Consider the following 19,587-nt stretch of genomic DNA (forward strand, 5'->3'; position numbering starts at 1 on the left):
TATGCATCTGGGTCCTGTGTGCAAAGACCCATGATGTGAGTATCAATTTTTAACTTGAATTGCATGTACGTTGTTTTTATTTGACTAAACCGATTGCATGTGATCTGACCCATTGTGTGGGTTTATTGGGGTGGTGGTCACCTGTCAAGCCGTTTATGCACTGGGTGGCTGCAGATCGCTTTGGCAAAGAGCGCTAAGGAATTGTATTGCATTATTGTTCCTTGTGGATAGAGGATCCTCTTGCAGATATATATTGCTTCTGGGAAGCGCTTGTATCGTTTAACTTCTGCACTTCCTACCACACTGCCTGTTTGTGGGGTAGCAGCAATGTTCTCAGGCAGACCCAGACTGTGCCCTACCACCTTCCAAGTCTCAACAGTGGTAATGATGTAATCCAGACACCAGGAGCAGCCATGCCTGCTGAGCCTGAACTCTTATTCTCCCTCAAAGCAGCCTCTGGTCACGTGATATTTCAGGCCAGGATTTTTGTGGTGGAGAAAGACTAGGACATGTTCTCAAGGTTTTCTTTATTTTACTGAACAGAAGTGGGACAGTCCAGCCGCTAGAATAGTGGAACACAAGTCAGCCAGCATCTTTGTCCCTTCCAGCAAGTTCTTTTGAAACGCACAACAGAAATCTTGAGACTCTCCCATAAGGAAATAGATTAATCTAAAACAGAGCATCACATTAACAATTACTGCAAGTGGCAGCTACACAAGAAAAAAAAAAGTGCAATTTGGGTGTTAAAAATAGCAGCAAGTAGAATATCTGTTAATCCTATACAATAAAACCTAATCGTCCCTGCGTCATCTACTTTCTCTGTCTGTCCGTCCGTGGTTTTTTTTTGTACTGCGCATGTGCGCAGTACAGACAGCCGTTGGGACGGGAGGTCGGGCAAGGGAGCAGGGGGTGTGCGTGCGCACTGACTGGCAGCGGTAGAGCGGTATCACTATCTAGAGCCCATTTTTAAAGGGGCTTATGTAGACTAGTTTACCAATATTGCACTATTTTGCAGTGCTAATTTCCATAATAAAATATAGGTAAATGTTACAGCTATACAGGTAGGCTTACGAACGCCCGACTTACAAATGGCATGGATTTAGTATTTTCATGGGAATAAGCCCAAAAATGTTATGTCAAATTGTACTTGTAGTTTTTGAGAAAAAAAATTCTAAGAAAAAATGGCTTTTAAACTTGTAAAAGCAGGTACAGGGGGCAGATGTGACACAGAGGGGGACACTGGAGGCACCCAGAGGAGGTATAGGGGACAGAGATGGCACATTGTTCCAACTTAAGAACAGATTCAGGTTAAGAACGAACCTACAGTTCCTATCTTGTTCGTTAACCAAGGACTACCTGTACACCTTCACCTAAACCAAACCTTATACTCGCACAGAACCCTTCCTCCACCAATGCTGAACCCTAACCACCCCCCTGCCGATGCCAGCTATAGGGGGAAATTTGAGGGCACAAAGCGCCTGGTAAAATAGCAGGCACAAGGGCCGCCCACTATGCAAACTGCGGTTACAGATCAGTTGTAAACGCCTGCCGTTTGTAGCCGCAGTTTGCACAACAGGCAGCCCGCTCCCATGATTTTAATAGGTGACTCCATCGCTCAAATTACTATGGTCTCCCATAGCAGTACCCATAACTGCTACGCCGCCTCCAGTACACAAATGTCCTTCTTCTACTCTGTAACGCCGCTGTCCACAGAGCCACTTCGATTCATTACTTGCACTAGTGCAGCCCCAAACCACCAGAGACATATATGGATTATATGGCTCTGTAAAATAACAGACATGCTGAAATTCAGTGACAATAGATGTATGGTTGCCTATTCAGGGACATAGATGAATGATTTGCATATTCACTCACTGACCTGAAATAATGCATTACAACAGTAAAGTCTTGCTCACATGACAAGTGAAGAATATTTGCTCGTATTAGGAAGGCAAAAATCTATTTATTGGAGAAGGAGGGAACAGAGGACAGTGACTGCAACAGACATGATCACGTGCATGTTTATATACAATATCTGCTCAAATGTGTTAAAAAGTAGGGCGTTAAAATGTTAGACAAAGCTATATGCTGCGTCACTTTGACATTTGTTATTCTGTACAATTAATCTAACCTGATTGATAAATACATGGTAGATTCATTTCATCCTATATGTAAACTTGGGAGATTTTTGTGATCATGACAGACCTACTAGTGAAGGTCTCACCTAAAGAGTTGTTGAAGTGGCTATTTAGTCAGCAAAACTCAATGCTGCAGGTAGCCAGGTGTTTTTTTACAGAAACAGGCGGCACCTGTGTTGCAGCACTGACCCTGCTGTCTTTGCACCACCTGATGCCCCTGCGCATCTCACACTGAAACATGCTGCTGAAATCAGCACAGCAATGACCATACGCTCAGGCTCTTACCCAGAATTCTCCTTCGGTAGAGGGCAAGAGTCACACTTTCCTAAAGAGGCACACCGCATGAGGTCTCTCTCTCTCTATACCTGCTCATCTTGTGACACCCTGCAGAGCAGAAATATTTACTGGGCTTAAAAGCACAAATATTATACTTATGAAAACTGAACTCCAACCTATAGCGGGTTGTTTTTAAACAATATACAAGTGCCAGGCTATCAGATTATTTTTGTATTCTGTGAACTAAATGAAGCAACAGCAAGATACTAAATGAATGCAGCAGGGATCAGCACTAATTTTCTGTAGCCTTGAAGGCACTCAAGTACATAGGAATGAGTAAGAATGAATTTCACATTTTACATATCTAAACAGATGTGTTAGAGGATGCAGGCCGCAGCAAAGAGGGCTAATTTACCGACATCACCAGCTCTCCATCCTACTGGCACTTCACAGCCAAGCTGGGCAGATGGAAAGCAGCATGCAGCGCTGCAGAAGCTACATAGGGGAGTTAACCCTCTGTCACGGCCTGCACCCACTAACACACCAGTTCAGTATTGTGAAATTGTTTTAGAAGGGAGGTGGGCAAAAACAGCCTCCATATGTCTCAATAAGAATTTCATGAATAATGTTAAAAAGTGGTATAAAAACATTAGGTGTAAAAGTCTTGAAATGTAGTTAAAATGCAACTTAGAGTAAAAACAAATGTGTGTACAGTATGAACACTGGAGTTTTCGCATGATTGTATCTTGTTGGCACAAAATGATGTCAGGTAGAGGAGTGAGCCTCAGCCTGGGACTCCAGACTTTTCACAACAGTTCTTAGAAGCTCTTCATTGTGGAAGAAGTATACATACAGTTCTTTCTCCAACTTATCAGCCTTGCTAGTTGTCAAGATCTTCCTCTTCACTTTCAGATTCTCCAGAATCTCAAGTAAAATTTTGTTCAGACTGTCCAAGTAGGACTGCAAGTGCTCAAAATTACTCGACACCTCCTAAAGAAAATAAAGAGAACAAGGTTAATGTTATTGCCACTTATATATAATACTTAAAGGGTATGGAGGCTGTCATGTTTATTTCCTTTTAGACAATACCAGTTGCCTGGCAGCCCTGCTGATCCTCTGCCTCTAATACTATTAGCCATAACCCCTGAACAAGCATGCAGCAGATCCGGTGTTTCAGTGGTTCAGACTTATAAGTCTGATCTGACAAGACTAGCTGCATGCTTGTTTCTGGTTTTAATCAGATACTACTGCAGAGAAATAGACCAGCAGGGCTGCCAGGCAACTGGTTTTGATTAAAAGGAAATAAACATGACAGCCTCCATATACCTCTCTCTTCAGTTCCCCTTTAAAGCAGACGGGTGGGTCTAGTGAAGATGTCATGTCGGTGTGTCAGAATGGGGCCATGGGCTCTTGTGGAGGTGGCCTACCACATCACAATAGTCTAGTGATTTTCTGTGAGGAGGCATGGTGTAGAAGCCTGCATCGGGTTACCCGAAATGTGGGTCAAGTTTAATTTTCCGTTTTTGTTTTGGGCCAGGTTGTGGGTAGAGCAGGCTGCAGGGAGACGTTATAGTCAGGGATGGACTGTTGAGTCCAGAAGGACTCAAATTCGGAATTCAAATTAAGTCTAATGACTTCAGCTGTGACTACAGGCAGCAGGGAGTTAACTTACCCAGAAGTCTTCGAGACGTCTACGTTCCATTACGCGTCATAGGCGTAATGAAAGCTGTGCTCCATGACCCACTATCGCGCTTCCTCTTTCAAGCTGGTAGGAGTAAGCGTGGTAGTGAGTCATGGAACACGGCTTTCATTACGCCTGTGACGCGTAATGGAACGCAGACGTCTCAAAGACTTCTGGGTAAGTTAACTCCCCGCTGCTGTGGTCACAGCTGAAGTCATTAGACTTCATTTGAATTCCGAATTTGAGTCCTTCTGGACTCGAAAGCCCATCCTTTGTTATAGTTACCTGTTTGGATGGCTGTCAGTGCTACCCAGTAATGGCAGAGGGGTGATGGAAGAGACCCTTACTCCCTCCGCATAGCAATATACACAACATCTGCCGAAGTCATAGAAAATGGGTTATGGGTACCTTAGAGTGGAACATTAGTGAAAAACATTCCCCTACCCCTACGATTTTTCTGTAATGTTCCTCTAAGGTACCCACAGCCCATTTTTAAAGACTATCCGCTACAAGAAAGATCTTTTCTATGCTAAATGAAAGACTTTCTCAACTGAAAACACAAAGGTGACAGAATGGATTCCCTTGGCTGAATGACAGATTAGTGATGCTTTTCTATGGCAACGTATCCTGGCAGTGAATGAAAAAAAAAACGCTATCCTTTGCTGAATCATCACACTGTTTACAGTGATTTATTAGCTGAAAGGGTGAAAATAAGTCCTGTTTGAGCAGATGCTGCTCTGTGCTATGAGTTGGTCTGTATATGGTAGGCTAGATGTTCGTGCTTGCCCACCTATCATTTATAGACTAAGGTCATGGCCATCTTTATGTGTGTGAAAAGAGTGGCCAGGCTTGCTTTCCCGTATAGCTAATGACTGAAGATAGGAGACAGATTTGGGGCATTCTGGGTAACTGAGGACAGCAAAGAAATAAAACAAGTTATTTGAACTTGACCCTTTTAGAAACTCATAAAGAATGAAAAATATGAATATATAGGCTGCCATCTTCATTCCTCTTCAAAAAAATACAATTTACCTGCCTGTCAGGCTCATCTTTTGGCATTAGAGTAGTCTGAACCTCACACCTGCAACAAGCATGCAGCTGGTGGAGTTATAACAATGATATAAACAAAGTCAGCAAGGGTACCTCCATCTCAATTCTAGCTTGCTGTAATGTGTACCAGAGTTGAATATTTAAAAAGATTTTATACATATCTGAGGCTTCCTCAAGCCCCATCCGCTCGGATCACTCCCACAGTGCCATCCTCCGCTGCCCGCAGCTACGAAAACCGAGTCCTCGTGCTTTCGTCAGTCGGAGCTGGTCTAGCGTAAGAGAAGTGCGCTGTATGCCCCTGGAGAGAAACGTAGAGGGTGCACTTCTCCTGTGTAGCTGGCTGCAACTGATGTCAGTGACGGGACCCGGTTTCCAAAGCTGCAGGCAGCGGAGGACGGTGGCATGGGAGCGATCGGAGCGGATGAGGCTGGAGGAAGCCCCAGGTATGTATAATCTTTTTAAATATTCGGCTCTGCATACCTTTAAAGTAAACCTGTGATTGTTAAGGAAAAAAAACATACTTACCTTGGGAGAGGGAAGGCTCTGAATCCTAAAGAGGCTTCCCCAGTCCTCATACGTCAGCCCGTTCCAGGGCTGGTAAGTATGGCCTCCCTGCGCATGTGCACCAGTACCATACCACTCTGGTGGAAATAACCAAACCTGATCAGGTCCGCGCTACTCTGCAGGCGCCCTGCGCAGTACATTACTGCAGCCTCGATACACCCAGCTTTTTCCAAAGAAAGCCCAGCAGAACGGTGCTAGTATACCTGCGCATGCTGTCGACAACCGCTGAAAAGCGCTTTTTCCAAGGGTACCAGTGTCGTAAACGGCCTGCGGAGGACGAGGGAAGCCTCTTTAGGATCCAAATACAATTTGCTGCACAGAGCAGGTAGTGCATTTTAACAACTCCATGGAGTGATTCTTAGGTATACTGAGGTTGTTGCTTGAATCTACACATTAGCAGGGTGAAGGGATGTCCTTTTCTTTTTATAAAACGTATAACTGATCAAGTCATTATCTCAGCCATTATCAATGCAGCCATTTCTGTTAGGAAGCCACTATAGCAGCTTAGAATAAGAACATCAGCACAGGGTAAGAATAAGGAATGCTTGCTGATACCAAGTGAACACCGAGGGCTACTTTTCTCTGCAGAGCGAGTCTTCATTTAAAAGATTATAATTTACGCATGCAGTGTGCCAGTCACAAGGACCCCAGCGAGGCAATGTAGACCTCGGTGCGGCATTCCCACTAATATGATATGATTCTTTGTGATTGGCAAAAACACTGCACGCTGCGTTTTTGATTCTGTCAAATATTTACTCCCCTTTGGAAATCTACATATTTTTTGGAAAGTCCTGCCTTTCATTTGCCCTGTGCCCCACATCAGTGTGATGCACCATTTCTGAGTCAGGGGGTTTTGAGTGAGGGGTGTCCATTCCTTCTGAGTCAAACATGAAAGTTGTGAGTAACGTTTTACTCACTTATTCACGGTTATGAAAAACTGACAGACTTACCATAGTGCTGAGCATTAATTCATTTCCATTTGGATACATGAAGTCTTGCAATGCCCTCATATTTGCCTCCAGCTTTGATAGAAGCAGGGATTGTTCTTGCTCAGAAACAGCCAGCTGATCTTTTGCAGTACGGATATCCTGCGATAACTTCAGAGCAACGGTTTCTAAACCACTGTATGTCCTAAATAGTTTCTGTGTGTTGTCACCATCCAGTAGCTGGAACAACCTGCAATATAAGAAACATTGAATAAAATCCTTTGATGCAATGATCAGAGCATCAAATCATTTGCATACCTCGTACTATATGTCTAGTGTTCACTGCAGATGTCAGTGCATCCCTCACCCCTGCAGACGTCAGTGCACCACTCACCACTGCAGACGTCAGAGCACCCCTCACCACTGCACTCGTCAGTGCATGCCTCACCACTGCACACGTCAGCGCACGCCTCACCACTGCACACGTCAGCGCACCCCCTCATCACTGCAGACGCCAGCGCACCCCCTCACCACTGCAGACGCCAGCGAACCCCCTCACCACTGCAGACGCCAGCGCACCCCTCACCACTGCAGACGCCAGCGCACCCCTCACCACTGCAGACGCCAGTGCACCCCTCACCGCTGCAGACGCCAGTGCACCCCTCACCGCTGCAGACGCCAGTGCACCCCTCACCGCTGCAGACGCCAGTGCACCCCTCACCGCTGCAGACGCCAGTGCACCCCTCACCGCTGCAGACGCCAGTGCACCCCTCACCGCTGCAGACGCCAGTGCACCCCTCACCACTGCAGACGCCAGTGCACCCCTCACCACTGCAGATGCCAGTGCACCCCTCACCACTGCAGACGCCAGTGCACCCCTCACCACTGCAGACGCCAGTGCACCCCTCACCACTGCAGACGCCAGTGCACCCCTCACCACTGCAGACGCCAGTGCACCCCTCACCACTGCAGACGCCAGTGCACCCCTCACCACTGCAGACGCCAGTGCACCCCTCACCACTGCAGACGCCAGTGCACCCCTCACCACTGCAGACGCCAGTGCACCCCTCACCACTGCAGACGCCAGTGCACCCCTCACCACTGCAGACGCCAGTGCACCCCTCACCACTGCAGACGCCAGTGCACCCCTCACCACTGCAGACGCCAGTGCACCCCTCACCACTGCAGACGCCAGTGCACCCCTCACCACTGCAGACGCCAGTGCACCCCTCACCACTGCAGACGCCAGTGCACCCCTCACCACTGCAGACGTCAGTGCACCCCTCACCACTGCAGACGCCAGTGCACCCCTCACCACTGCAGATGCCAGTGCACCCCTCACCACTGCAGATGCCAGTGCGCTCCTTACATTTATGTACCATGCTCATTTCTAGAAATAACTCATCAGCATCAGCCCAGTTATTGAATCCATTCACTGAATGATTTAGGATTACACAAAATGTAATACTGTACAAAGGTAACTCAAGTTTTATACATACAGTGGTTTGCAAAAGTATTCTGCCCCCTTGAAGTTTTCCACATTTTGTCCCATTACTGCCACAAACCTGAATCAATGTTATTGGAATTTCAAATGAAAGACCAATACAAAGTAGTGTACACGTGAGAAGTGGAATGAAAATCATACATGATTCCAAACATTTTTTACAAATAAATAACTGCAAAGTGGAGTGTGCGTAATTATTCAGCCCCCTTTGGTCTGAGTGCAGTCAGCACTCATCAAGCAATATCTATTGGCAACTAATGACTAAATAGAGTGCACCTGTATGTAATCTAATGTCAGTACAAATACAGTTGCTCTGTGACGGCCTCAGAGGTTGTCTAAGAGAATATTGGGAGCAACAACACCATGAAGTCCAAAGAACACACCAGACAGGTCAGGGATAAGGTTATTGAGAAATTTAAAGCAGGCTTAGGCTACAAAAAGATTTCCAAAGCCTTGAACATCCCACGGAGCACTGTTCAAGCGATCATTCAGAAATGGAAGGAGTATGGCACAACTGTAAACCTACCAAGACAAATCCATACACCTAAACTCACAGGCCGAACAAGGAGAGCGCTGATCAGAAATGCAGTCAAGAGGCCCATGGTGACTCTGGACGAGCTGCAGAGATCTACAGCTCAGGTGGGGGAATCTGTCCATAGGACAACTAATAGTCGTGCACTGCACAAAGTTGGCCTTTATGGAAGAGTGGCAAGAAGAACGCCATTGTTAACAGAAAAGCATAAGAAGTCCCGTTTGCAGTTTGCCACAAGCCATGTGGGGGACACAGCAAACATGTGGAAGAAGACTCTCTGGTCAGATGAGACCAAAATGGATCTTTTTGGCCAAAATGCAAAACGCTATGTGTGGTGGAAAACTAACACTGCACATCACTCTGAACACACCATCCCCACTGTCAAATATGGTGGTGGCAGCATCATGCTCTTGGGATGCTTCTCTTCAGCAGGGACAGGGAAGCTGGTCAGAGTTGATGGGAAGATGGATGGAGCCAAATACAGGGCAATCTTGGAAGAAAACCTCTTGGAGTCTGCAAAAGACTTGAGACTAGGGTAGAGGTTCACCTTCCAGCAGGACAACGACCCTAAACATAAAGCCAGGGCAACAATGGAATGGTTTAAAACAAAACATATCCATGTGTTAGAATGGCCCAGCCAAAGTCCAGATCTAAATCCAATCGAGAATCTGGGGCAAGATCTGAAAACTGCTGTTCACAAACGCTGTCCATCTAATCTGACTGAACTGGAGCGGTTTTGCAAAGAAGAATGGGCAAGGATTTCAGTCTCTAGATGTGCAAAGCTGGTAGAGACATGCCCTAAAAGACAGGCAGCTGTAATTGCAGCAAAAAGTGGTTCTACAAAGTATTGACTCAGGGGGCTGAATAATTATGCACACCCGACTTTGCATTTATTGATTTGTAAAAAAATGTTTGGAATGATGTATGATTTTCGTTCCACTTCTCACGTGTACACTACTTTGTATTGGTCTGTCACGTGGAATTCCAATAAAATTGATTCATGATTGTGGCAGTAATGTGACAAAATGTGGAAAACTTCAAGGGGGCCGAATACTTTTGCAAGCCACTGTATTTGTTTTGTGGCATTTGAGGGCATAGTCACAATGGGACGTTGCGTTTTCTTGCAACTTTAAAGTCGACCACAACGCTACATTTTTCAATGAGACGTTAATGTTGCACTGTGAACTGCCCATAGGATTAGCATTGCAGTGCAGTAAGCTGCATTATAAGACTTTATAACGCAGTTCCGCAACGTGGCACTGTGAATGCAACCTAAGGCTAAATAATACTTTTTTATTTAAAAATTGATGAGCAGGTGCATGCTGCCCGTGCCTAGTTCAGTATATAACAATAGCAACCAGGCATGATTTTCTGGCCTGTTAAAGTTGGGGACACCTGTACTCTGGAAGGATCACAAACAACTGCTCTGGTCAACCTGTGTATGAAACTTTACTTTCTTTACTGGGCAACCAATGATTTCACTGCTATGTTTAGTATCTTGCCGCCAGTACAAGAAAATACCAATGCGAGTTTGATTGTGAACACAGGCTTCTGACTGCTTGCTAGGGCAATATGGTTAATATGGAAAAGACCTCTGCTTTACATAAGACCAGGGCTGGCGCTGCCATAAAGGCACAGGAGGACAATTGTGCCAGAGCCTGTAGGAGCCCGCCAACTTGTCCCCCCCCCAACTTAACTAATGCTCCCTGGGACCCCTGCAGTCTTCGGCAGCGTCGCGTCTCACCAGTCCCAGCGGACGCACTCCTTTGTAAAATCTGTGCACTTCCATCTTTATCCACCGCTGGCTGCATCTTCTCTGAGACCTGTGGCATGATATTCTGTAATAACATGCATCAAGCCATTGAGGAGATGCACCCCTGTAAGGATGAAGTCAGGGATTGCATGGAGTTATGGACTGATAGAGGCGCACGCCCGCCAGAAATGGTGAGATGCTGCTCTGCCAAAGACTCTGTAGGGGCCCCAGGAAACACAGTGAAGTTGTTTGGTGGTCAGAGCCTTGGATGGGGAAGAGGGGGGGGGGGGGGGAGGGGGGCAGGAGGGGACAGCAGCCAGCTCAGGGGCCTTGGGGGGGTGTTTTGACTGCAACAAAGAGCCCCTCGTGCCCATTTCTGGTTAGGTGGTGTCTGTCAGTGGGGCCCTCAGATGCATTTTGCTTGGGGGCCCCATTATTACTAGAACCAGCCCTGCGTAAGAGCATACCTGAAGCAGTGAGGCACAGGTTCACAGACTCACCCATGAGTAGCTTTATCTTTAGAGTCGATGTTAGTTCTGGGCTTGACAGAGACTAACAAAGCATCATCAGACATCGCCGCCAGCCGTGCCTCCAGTTCCTCCGCACTGGCTTTTAGGTCTTGGATGATCATTTCCAGCTGCTGGTTAACATTTCTTTGTTTCCTCAGTTCCAATTCATATCCCAGCTGGAGCAGCTCAAAGGAGGCCTTCTGCTTCATCAGATGGTCACACACCACGTCTTGCCTTGAGAGGTATAAATTGTGGCGGGCAATCTGCACATCATAGTCTCCTTTCACAATCGGCATATTCAGCAACTGGGCGCTCTCCCGCACCAGTGGTGGAAGGGTGTCTCGGTTAATAGTCGCAATGCGATTCTCTATTTGGGAAGATTCCTCCTTAAGACTGGTGATTCTGAGCTTCAGCTTGTCTTTGTGGACACCCTTTGTAATACAAAGAAGAAGTTATCAGAGAACGGTACCAGTAAAACAAACTTAAAAAAAGACTACAATATCTTTAGATAGGTCTTCTGAAAAAGCTAGGATATATATACTCCGATCAGCCACTATAGTTAAACCACAGACTTAACACACAGAATACCCATTCTTACAATGGCACCTGTCAAAGGATGGGATATATCCAGGGCTGTGGAGTACAAAAATAATCTGTCTCAGTTTATGAAACTACTGCAGTTACCTAAAATTGCACTGACTCCGGCTCCTTGATCTAAAACTCACCAGGGCTGTGGAGTTGGTACAAAAATCATCCAACTCCTCAGTTTATGAAACCACCACCTCAACCAACCATCTCAGTCTCAGGGTACCCAAAAATTGCCCCAACTTCTCGATTCCAACTCCACAGCCCTGGATATATCAAGGCAGAGCAGGTCTTGTGTAATGTTCCAATGTGTAGTGGTTAATATTTACCAAAACCGGTACAAAGGACAAATGGTGAACTGGAGACAGACATGGGAGCCCAAAACTCACTGATAACACATCTGGACCAGAGGCAGACTCATCTGATCTCACACACAGAAAACATGCTGTAGCACTGACTGCGATAAACTTAATGCTAGTCATAACATTCAGCGTATTGCTGGGCATGGCATTGCATAGCTGCAGACTAGAGTGCCCAAGCAGACACCGGTTGAAAGCACTTACAAGTTTGGCATGAGTAGCAGATAGTATAATATTGATAATACAAAATTTGCAAATTACGATTTAGAAGGCGCTGCTTGATAATGATTAAATTCCCAAGATTTTTGCTTCCCACTTGCTGCCTCCCAGATTACGGTGGGTGAAGCCCTACTCCCACCGAAAACTCACCACGGAGGGACGCTCTGAGCTGTGCGGCTAGAGAACCCAACGAGTTCCCGCGAGATCCTAAGGGAGCCGGAGTGGTGACGCTGTTGGGGATTAACGTGGAGGTGCGGAGGAGCCGGTATGTGATTCTGCTCGGTGCAGTCTAATTATGAATGGTCACAGTCGGCGGTGACTGAAGCTTAAACGTCTAAGGCTACTTGCACACCAAGACGTTGCGTTAGGTGCTACGTTAAGGTCGTATAATGTGCACCTAACGCAAGGCCTGGTGCTCTTCGATGTGGACGTCAGATTGAGCCGCGTTGTGCAGCTCACTCTGGCGTCCGTGATGCGTACTCTTGGACGCATGCGGCATCACGTGGTCCCGCCGGCCAATCGCCGCACAGAGCGGCTGCACCAGGAAATAAACACTGCACGTCACAACGTGCAGTGAATATCAGCCATGTGCCTGGCCGCTCACCGCTCCTCCCCAACATGACTGCGCATGTGCAAACAGTCTAAAGCGGCTTAAGCCGCTGTAACGCCGTAGCATGCTGCACTTTCACTACAACGTGCAGCGTTACATGTAACGCAACGTGGGCAGTGTGAACAGCCCACTTGTGTTACATTGCTGTGCGTTGGGGGAGCGTTACAGGCTGCACTAACGTGCGCCTGTGACGTCTTAGTGTGTAAGCAGCCTAAAGGTGACATTTATTGTAACAACGTACTGGTGACCAATACGCAGAGCATATATTGACTACAACGCAGAGCACATATTTGATTATGGTCTTTTTGGACATATAACTGTGACCAGGTTTAATACTATCTGGATTACAACAGTGGATGTACCAATTTTTTGGAGAGATAGTATTATCCTTTTTTTTTATATCTATAGTTTTAACTATCTGGGATCTATGAAATAGATATTTTATCTAAATTTTACAGGACACCATAGTACCCCCATGTATGTGTGATTGGAGTGTGTGTGGAAGTAGAATATGTAAGGATCATTTATAAACTTCTGATTTAAATTCAAATAAAATAAGATTTTATTACAACTTTTCTTATTTGCATATGGTAAAGTACCTGCGTGCCCGCGATAATACAAAATCACTGATTTTAATTCTATTAATAAAATAATGCTCGAGTCAAACTCTTAATCTCTTCGCTCACACAAACCTTCCTACTCCTGCTGAACCTATCACTATCCCTCCTAATTGCTTGACAATTGCTTCCTTCCGTGCTGCTTCCCTTCCTATTGCTTAAAGTGGACCCAAATTAAAAATACAAGATTTCAGAAATAAAATCTATTTTCTAAATTATAATAATAAATAGCAGCCTTTTTTCAGCTGCATGATGACAAATATAAAATATTTTACATTTATTGGAGGAACCCCTCCCTTCCTTTCAAATTGCCAGGATTTTTCCGGCAAAATGGTGGAGTAGGTGGTGTCCGGCAATGGAGGAATTGCTAATGGCTGCCCCCAGTATAACCCTAGCTATGAAAAGAGAAGGGTGAAAAGCATGCACTGAAATGATCATAGGTTTGAAGGAGTGTTTTTTTATCTTTGTATGTGTCAGAGTGGTGCAACTAAATATTTTTAATTAAAAAATGTTTGGTTTGGGTCCGCTTTAAGCTCTTTGCAGGTGAACTGTTGCCTTTGTGCTACTAATGGGGTACTCCAATGCTCTGGTTTGTGTATATGGAGAGGTGCGTCAGTGTGGTCTGCATGACAGTTTGGGGTTTTAATGACAACAGCGCTGTTGCTCTTTTAGCTCCGTTGTTTATTGCATAATTGGTCTCGTTTTCATGTATAGCCAATAAAGTTTTTTCTATTTTTGCATACACTGGTGTGTCCTTAGGAGCCCTTTGGTTTATATTTTTGTAGTTACAAATAAGGTTCAGGACCTTAACCCAATGGGGAAAGGTGATGCATAACAATACCACTCATGTTCTTAAAGTGAACCTCCGGACTAAAAATCGACTCAGCAGCACTGAAAAGGCCTGGTGTTTCTTTAACAGTTTCACAGCATCAGAACTTTGTTTCTCTTATACAAGCCTCATTTTTAGCTGCACAGAAGAAAACTGCCCAGGCTTTTTTCCCCTGATGCTGTGCAAAGCATGATGGAATTTCGGATTTTGTTGTTCTCGTTCTGCTGTTTTGGTGTACATTTTTTTTTTTTTTTTTTTTTTTTTTACATTTTGAATTTGACATTTGAAGCCTAGCGTGTGCAGCTGGGAGGGGTAATCAGGACACAGGGCAGTTGGAACTGTGTCTCCTGCTCCTTGTCACCTCCTTTCAACCAAAGAGATGGCAGCCCCCATGACAAAGATGGCAGCCCCCATGAATCACAAACATTTGCCTGTTCTTTTAAAACAGGGTGGGTAAGAGATTATATTACCTATCTATTCTAATTAACATAACTAATGTAACTTGATGACAGTATGTCTGTTTAGGCTGAAGTTCCCCTATAGGGCTCGTTTCCACTGTAGCGAATCCGCATGCGGGCACTGCATGCGGATTCGCATACTTAATGTTACTGTATGGGGTTGTTTCCACGTGTGCGGCGGCGGCGGCGTTTTTCTGTGCGGGGAAAATCTGCACGACAGGGTCGTGCAGATTCGCGTGCCTCAGGAATGCGGGCGAATCGCCGCTAATGTATTTAATAGTAAAAACGCATGCGTTTTTACATGCGTTTTTACCCGCGAATTCGCGGGCGATTTCGCACCTTTTCAATGTTATTTTGCCCTGGCAGTGTCATGGTTAATTTCGCATGGCACCCTGCCATGCGAAATCGCACGCGAAATCGCGGGTAAAAACGCATGCGGAAACGCATCCGCATGCGTTTTTACAAGCGTCGGAATGCGGCCGAAATCGCGTCGCAACAGTGGAAACGAGCCCTTAATCTTCCCAATCCCAGTCCCCCGTTTAACACTATCCCTCCTAATACCACTACACCTAAAACTATTTCTCCTACACCTAACATTATCCCTCCTACTCCTGCTACACCCAACACTTTACCTACTTCTACCCCTTCACCTAACACTATCCCTCCTACTACTGGAACTCACTACAGCTACAACTACACTACCCTTTACTGCAGCTATTTCTAACACTAACCTTCCTACCACTACATCTAACACTAACCTTCTTACTGTAACGATTGTGGAATATCTCTGTGGTCAGCGCACAAGATGCGCGCCGACACTGCGTAAATCCTCCACAAACGTCCGAATAACAGAACCCAGCAGCTGCGGTGCAATGCACCTGTAGAGGGGAATTCCCACCGGCAGATGGAGCTGTGGAGTGCAGAGGAATAACCCCTCTGTACTGCCACAGATGCCAGACAGGAATTGTACGAGGGGAAGCAATACAGGGCAAGATAGCCCCTAGTGAAAGAGAGCAAACACAGAGACAGAATGTATGTATGTCCACCAATCTAGTTGCCACCCGGCGACGGTGAACACACAACAGTGAAGACCAAGTGGGAAAGCAATCGCAAGAGATGGCGATTGCTAACAGCGACACAAGACTGAATAAAGACAGAGCATAAGTGTAGTAAGAGAGACACAGCAAACAATACTGATCAGAACGGCAAGGAAAACAACAAACGCACTCGCTAAGCGTGGTTGCCGCACGAAAAGCGCAACAGCGACAAAGCACGCTAATAGCGCGGTCTCCGCACGAAAAGCGCAACAGAGACAAAACGCGCCAACCCTAACTATCAAATGAACCCAGAACACAAACAAACAAATAACAGAAACGCTTGCTAATCGGTTGCCTTACCTCAGGCAACAGCAAGTGTTTGCTCCAGACAAACAGACAACAGGAACAAGTCAGATTGGATCCACTGCTCTTCCGCAAGAGCGAGTGCGATCCGTACACAGGAACAGGACTGAAAGAATCCACTGCTCTTCCGTAAGAGCGAGTGCGATCCGTACAACAAGACAGACAGAAGGAGTAACCAGCAGCTACTGCAGCCGAGGTTAAACTCCAAGACAGAATACGGGGAGATCCACCGCCTCCAACGCTAGGGCGGGAGTGTGATCCAAACAGACAGAACGATTCACTATCGCCAACCGCTGACGACAGTCCAATCGCAAGGACAAGACACGACAGAATAGGCAGTACAAATATACACAAATCTGACTGCACTAATAGGAATGCAAGGCGCACTCCCAAAGGGTATCTACTCTAAGCTAGCAATAATAAGCCTACTATGAGCAGAGGGCTGAGACTCCAGGCAAGTTAGCAGGAAACAAACCATCATGACCAGCAGGGATTTCTGGGAAGAAATGGCATTTATACTGCAAGCCATCAAAGGAAGCAGCTAAGCAATTTGCATGACAAGTGGATGCAAATTCCTCACCAGCAGAGTAAAGGCTCATACACACATCAGACTATAGTCTTTGGAAAATGAAAGATCACAGACCAATCTTACCACCCTTTATGTAGTATGAGAGCCATAACTACACAGTCTTTTCTATGGAGCTGAACTCCACATCAGACAGAAATCTTTGCAAGAAGCTGCACACACAGATGCTGTACAGACACAAAAGATCAGTATCTGCAAAAGATCTGTTCCTGCCAAAGATCCGTTCCTGCAAATTGCAATGATAGTCTATGAGATCTGCAGATCATCATACACACATGATTTAACTGACATTCATCTGCAGATCAAGCAATCATCCGCAGATCTGAAAATCCATCCTGGTTGATCTGATCTGCAGATGAATGTCAGTTAAATCATGTGTGTATGATGATCTGCAGATCTCATAGACTATCATTGCAATTTGCAGGAATGGATTTTTGGCAGGAACAGATCTTTTGCAGCTACAGATCTTTTGAATGTGTACAGCCTCTGTGTGTGCAGCATCTTGCAAAGATTTTTTTCTGATGGGGAGTTCAGCTCCATAGAATAGACTGTGTAGAGTATGGCTCTCATACTACATGAAGGGGGTAAGATTGGTCTGTGATCTTTCATTTTCCAAAGACTATAGTCTGATGTGTGTATGCACCTTAACTCTGAAACTTGCAGAGTGAAGACAGGTCTCTTTTCCAGAGACCTGCAGCACTCAGACCTAAAAAATGGTCAAAAAGCTGTCTGCCTGTGCAGACAGCAGAGCAGATCATTACACTTACTTCCTTTCTTACAGATAATACTATTAAAAAAAAAACTGTGCTCCAATGGCTAAGAATGCACTCAGTGGATTGCAACAAAATTACAGAGCGACTTTACTCCTTAATCAGAAATTAACCAAGAATAGCTGCGCGTCTTCATACAACCACACCACCTTAGGAAGAAAGGATTAGTGTTGTCCAGATCATGAACGATTCGGAACTTTGATCCAAATCTCTTTTGTGAGTCGAATCCTCCGGATCATCAAAATGAACGATTCGGATCACAAAGGGGGTGGAGCCAGGAGCAGCACGCTCCCCTCTCAGCGGGCACGGGGGGTCCTGGAAGCAGAGCAGAGATCGATCGCTCAGTTGGAGGGGAGCCAGCCAGCCTTGCAAAGACAGGTAGATGAGAGAGGGGACATGGGTGCCACTGCCAGATATGTGTAGAGCACACGTACTGGCTGGAATGTGCTGCTGATTTTAGGCTGTCTGTTCCGTAGTGCTGCATAGTGACCAAGTGGGAAAGTTTTGGCTCAGAAAAACAAGCTCAGTAACTTTGCAGACAGCGTGCTGGGCTAGAATGACAGGGCAGGCACTGTGATTGCAGTGCAATATGATCCTTATGCACTCTGCTCTATACAGCTGCACTTAACTTCTCCCTACATTTATGATGAGTGTTGGAGGTGAGAAAGGGGGAATGCTTTCCTTCACTTTGAGACGTTTGCGTTCAAAGTATACAGATGCACTTATAGGTGAAATATATTTAAAGCATATGATTGCAACATGTGGGTAATGTGTGCAAAAAAACATTTCTGCTCTCTGCTCACCCCTCTTCGTCCACCTCCTCCCTTCTCTGTCCACTCCCTGCCCTTCTCTGTCTGTCCACCCCCCTCCCCTTCTCTGTCCACTGCAGGAAAAGTCCTGTCATGCTAGTCATTTCACCCCCGAATGCTTCCCTAGTAAAATGATTCGAGATTCGGATCAAAGATCCGGATCTTTTCAATGATCCGATCTGAATCATCCGAATCATTGAAAAGATCCGGACTTCGCCCTGAAACATCAAATAATTGCATAAAGTGCTAACAAGGTCTTTAATCTCAACTGACCCACTGCAGACATGAAGTCCTTCCATCAAGAAACTCACCATTAGGTAAACTAAGCAGCCAGAGCAATTTAAAGAGAACCCGAGGTGTGTTTAAAGAACGTTATCTGCATACAGAGGCTGGATCTGCCTATACAGCCCAGCCTCTGTTGCTATCCCAAACCCCACTAAGGTCCCCCTGCACTCTGCAATCCCTCATAAATCACAGCCGTGCTGCGAGGCTGTGTTTACATCTGTAGTGTCAGTCTCAGATGCTCCCCTGCCTCCTGCATAGCTCCGGTCCCTGCCCCCGTCCCTTCCCTCCAATCAGCAGGGAGGGAAGAGATGCAGGCGGGGACTGGAGTTCTGCAGGAGGCGGGGAGAGCAGCAGACTGACACTATAGAGATAAACACAGCCAGCTCTGACAAGCTGTTTGTCAGCAGTGTGGCTGTGGTTTATGAAGGATTGCACAGTGCAGGGGGACCTTAGGGGGGTTTGGGATAGCAACAGAGGCTGGGCTGTATAGGCAGATCAAGCCTCTGTATGCAGATAGTATTCTTCAAACCCACCTCGGGTTCCCTTTAAAGACATATAGGCAAAATAACTATGACACGCATGTGGCCCTGGCCTCGAACACAGGGCAACACTACTTCCGAGAACAGCGTCTTGCGTACCTCCTAGCTCTGCCCTGTTCTCCTAAGTAGGCAGGGATTAAAGATCTTGTTATATGCATGTCCCGCTGATGTGCAGCACAAGGTGATACCCACAGAAGAGCCCTAGCAATACTTAGCACTATATGCAATTATTTGATGTTATTTCAGAATTGGTCTTGGTAATTCTTGAATTGGTATGGCTGGATGAGGACGCGCAGCTATTCTTGGTTGACTTACTTACCGATGAAAGATGTCCACTTGCCGATCAGGTTACTGTTGCTTCCTGATTGTAATACTAGTGTGCCACCACTTACCGAGTTCCGACGAATCTATTCCCAAGTGTGCCAAATTTAAGCACTCTAATGCACCACATCCGCAATAAACATTGCAGGCTCTGGTACTGCCAAGGACGTGGACTACCACCTGCACTAAAAGTGAGTGTTTTAACTACGCTGACCACATTAGCGCCAGAGCAATGGAAGAGTCAGATGAATGTTTTATTTGGCTGAC

At 45.9% G+C, this 19,587-nt stretch overlaps 1 protein-coding gene across 4 annotated transcripts in view; it reads right to left on the reverse strand.

Annotated features, from left to right (window-relative positions):
• Nucleotides 1-530: 530 nt before the first annotated feature.
• The window catches only part of HAUS3 (HAUS augmin like complex subunit 3), a 29,459-nt gene continuing 10,402 nt past the window's right edge, over nucleotides 531-19,587 (reverse strand). For 2 of the 4 annotated variants that reach the window (XM_068276044.1, XM_068276052.1), the window contains exons 3-5: nucleotides 10,925-11,364; nucleotides 6,660-6,885; nucleotides 1,944-3,404 (exon numbers count right to left, since the gene is read on the reverse strand). In XM_068276044.1, the coding sequence (XP_068132145.1) occupies nucleotides 3,180-3,404; nucleotides 6,660-6,885; nucleotides 10,925-11,364 (891 nt within the window). In that variant the 3' untranslated portion in view covers nucleotides 1,944-3,179. Of the gene's footprint in view, nucleotides 670-1,943; nucleotides 3,405-6,659; nucleotides 6,886-10,924; nucleotides 11,365-19,587 lie in introns of those variants that run through there. The other 2 variants (XR_011030370.1, XM_068276064.1) reach the window with 2 other exon arrangements.

This window comes from Hyperolius riggenbachi, chromosome 1, assembly GCF_040937935.1.
Source record: "Hyperolius riggenbachi isolate aHypRig1 chromosome 1, aHypRig1.pri, whole genome shotgun sequence".
Classification (NCBI taxonomy): Eukaryota; Metazoa; Chordata; class Amphibia; order Anura; family Hyperoliidae; genus Hyperolius; species Hyperolius riggenbachi.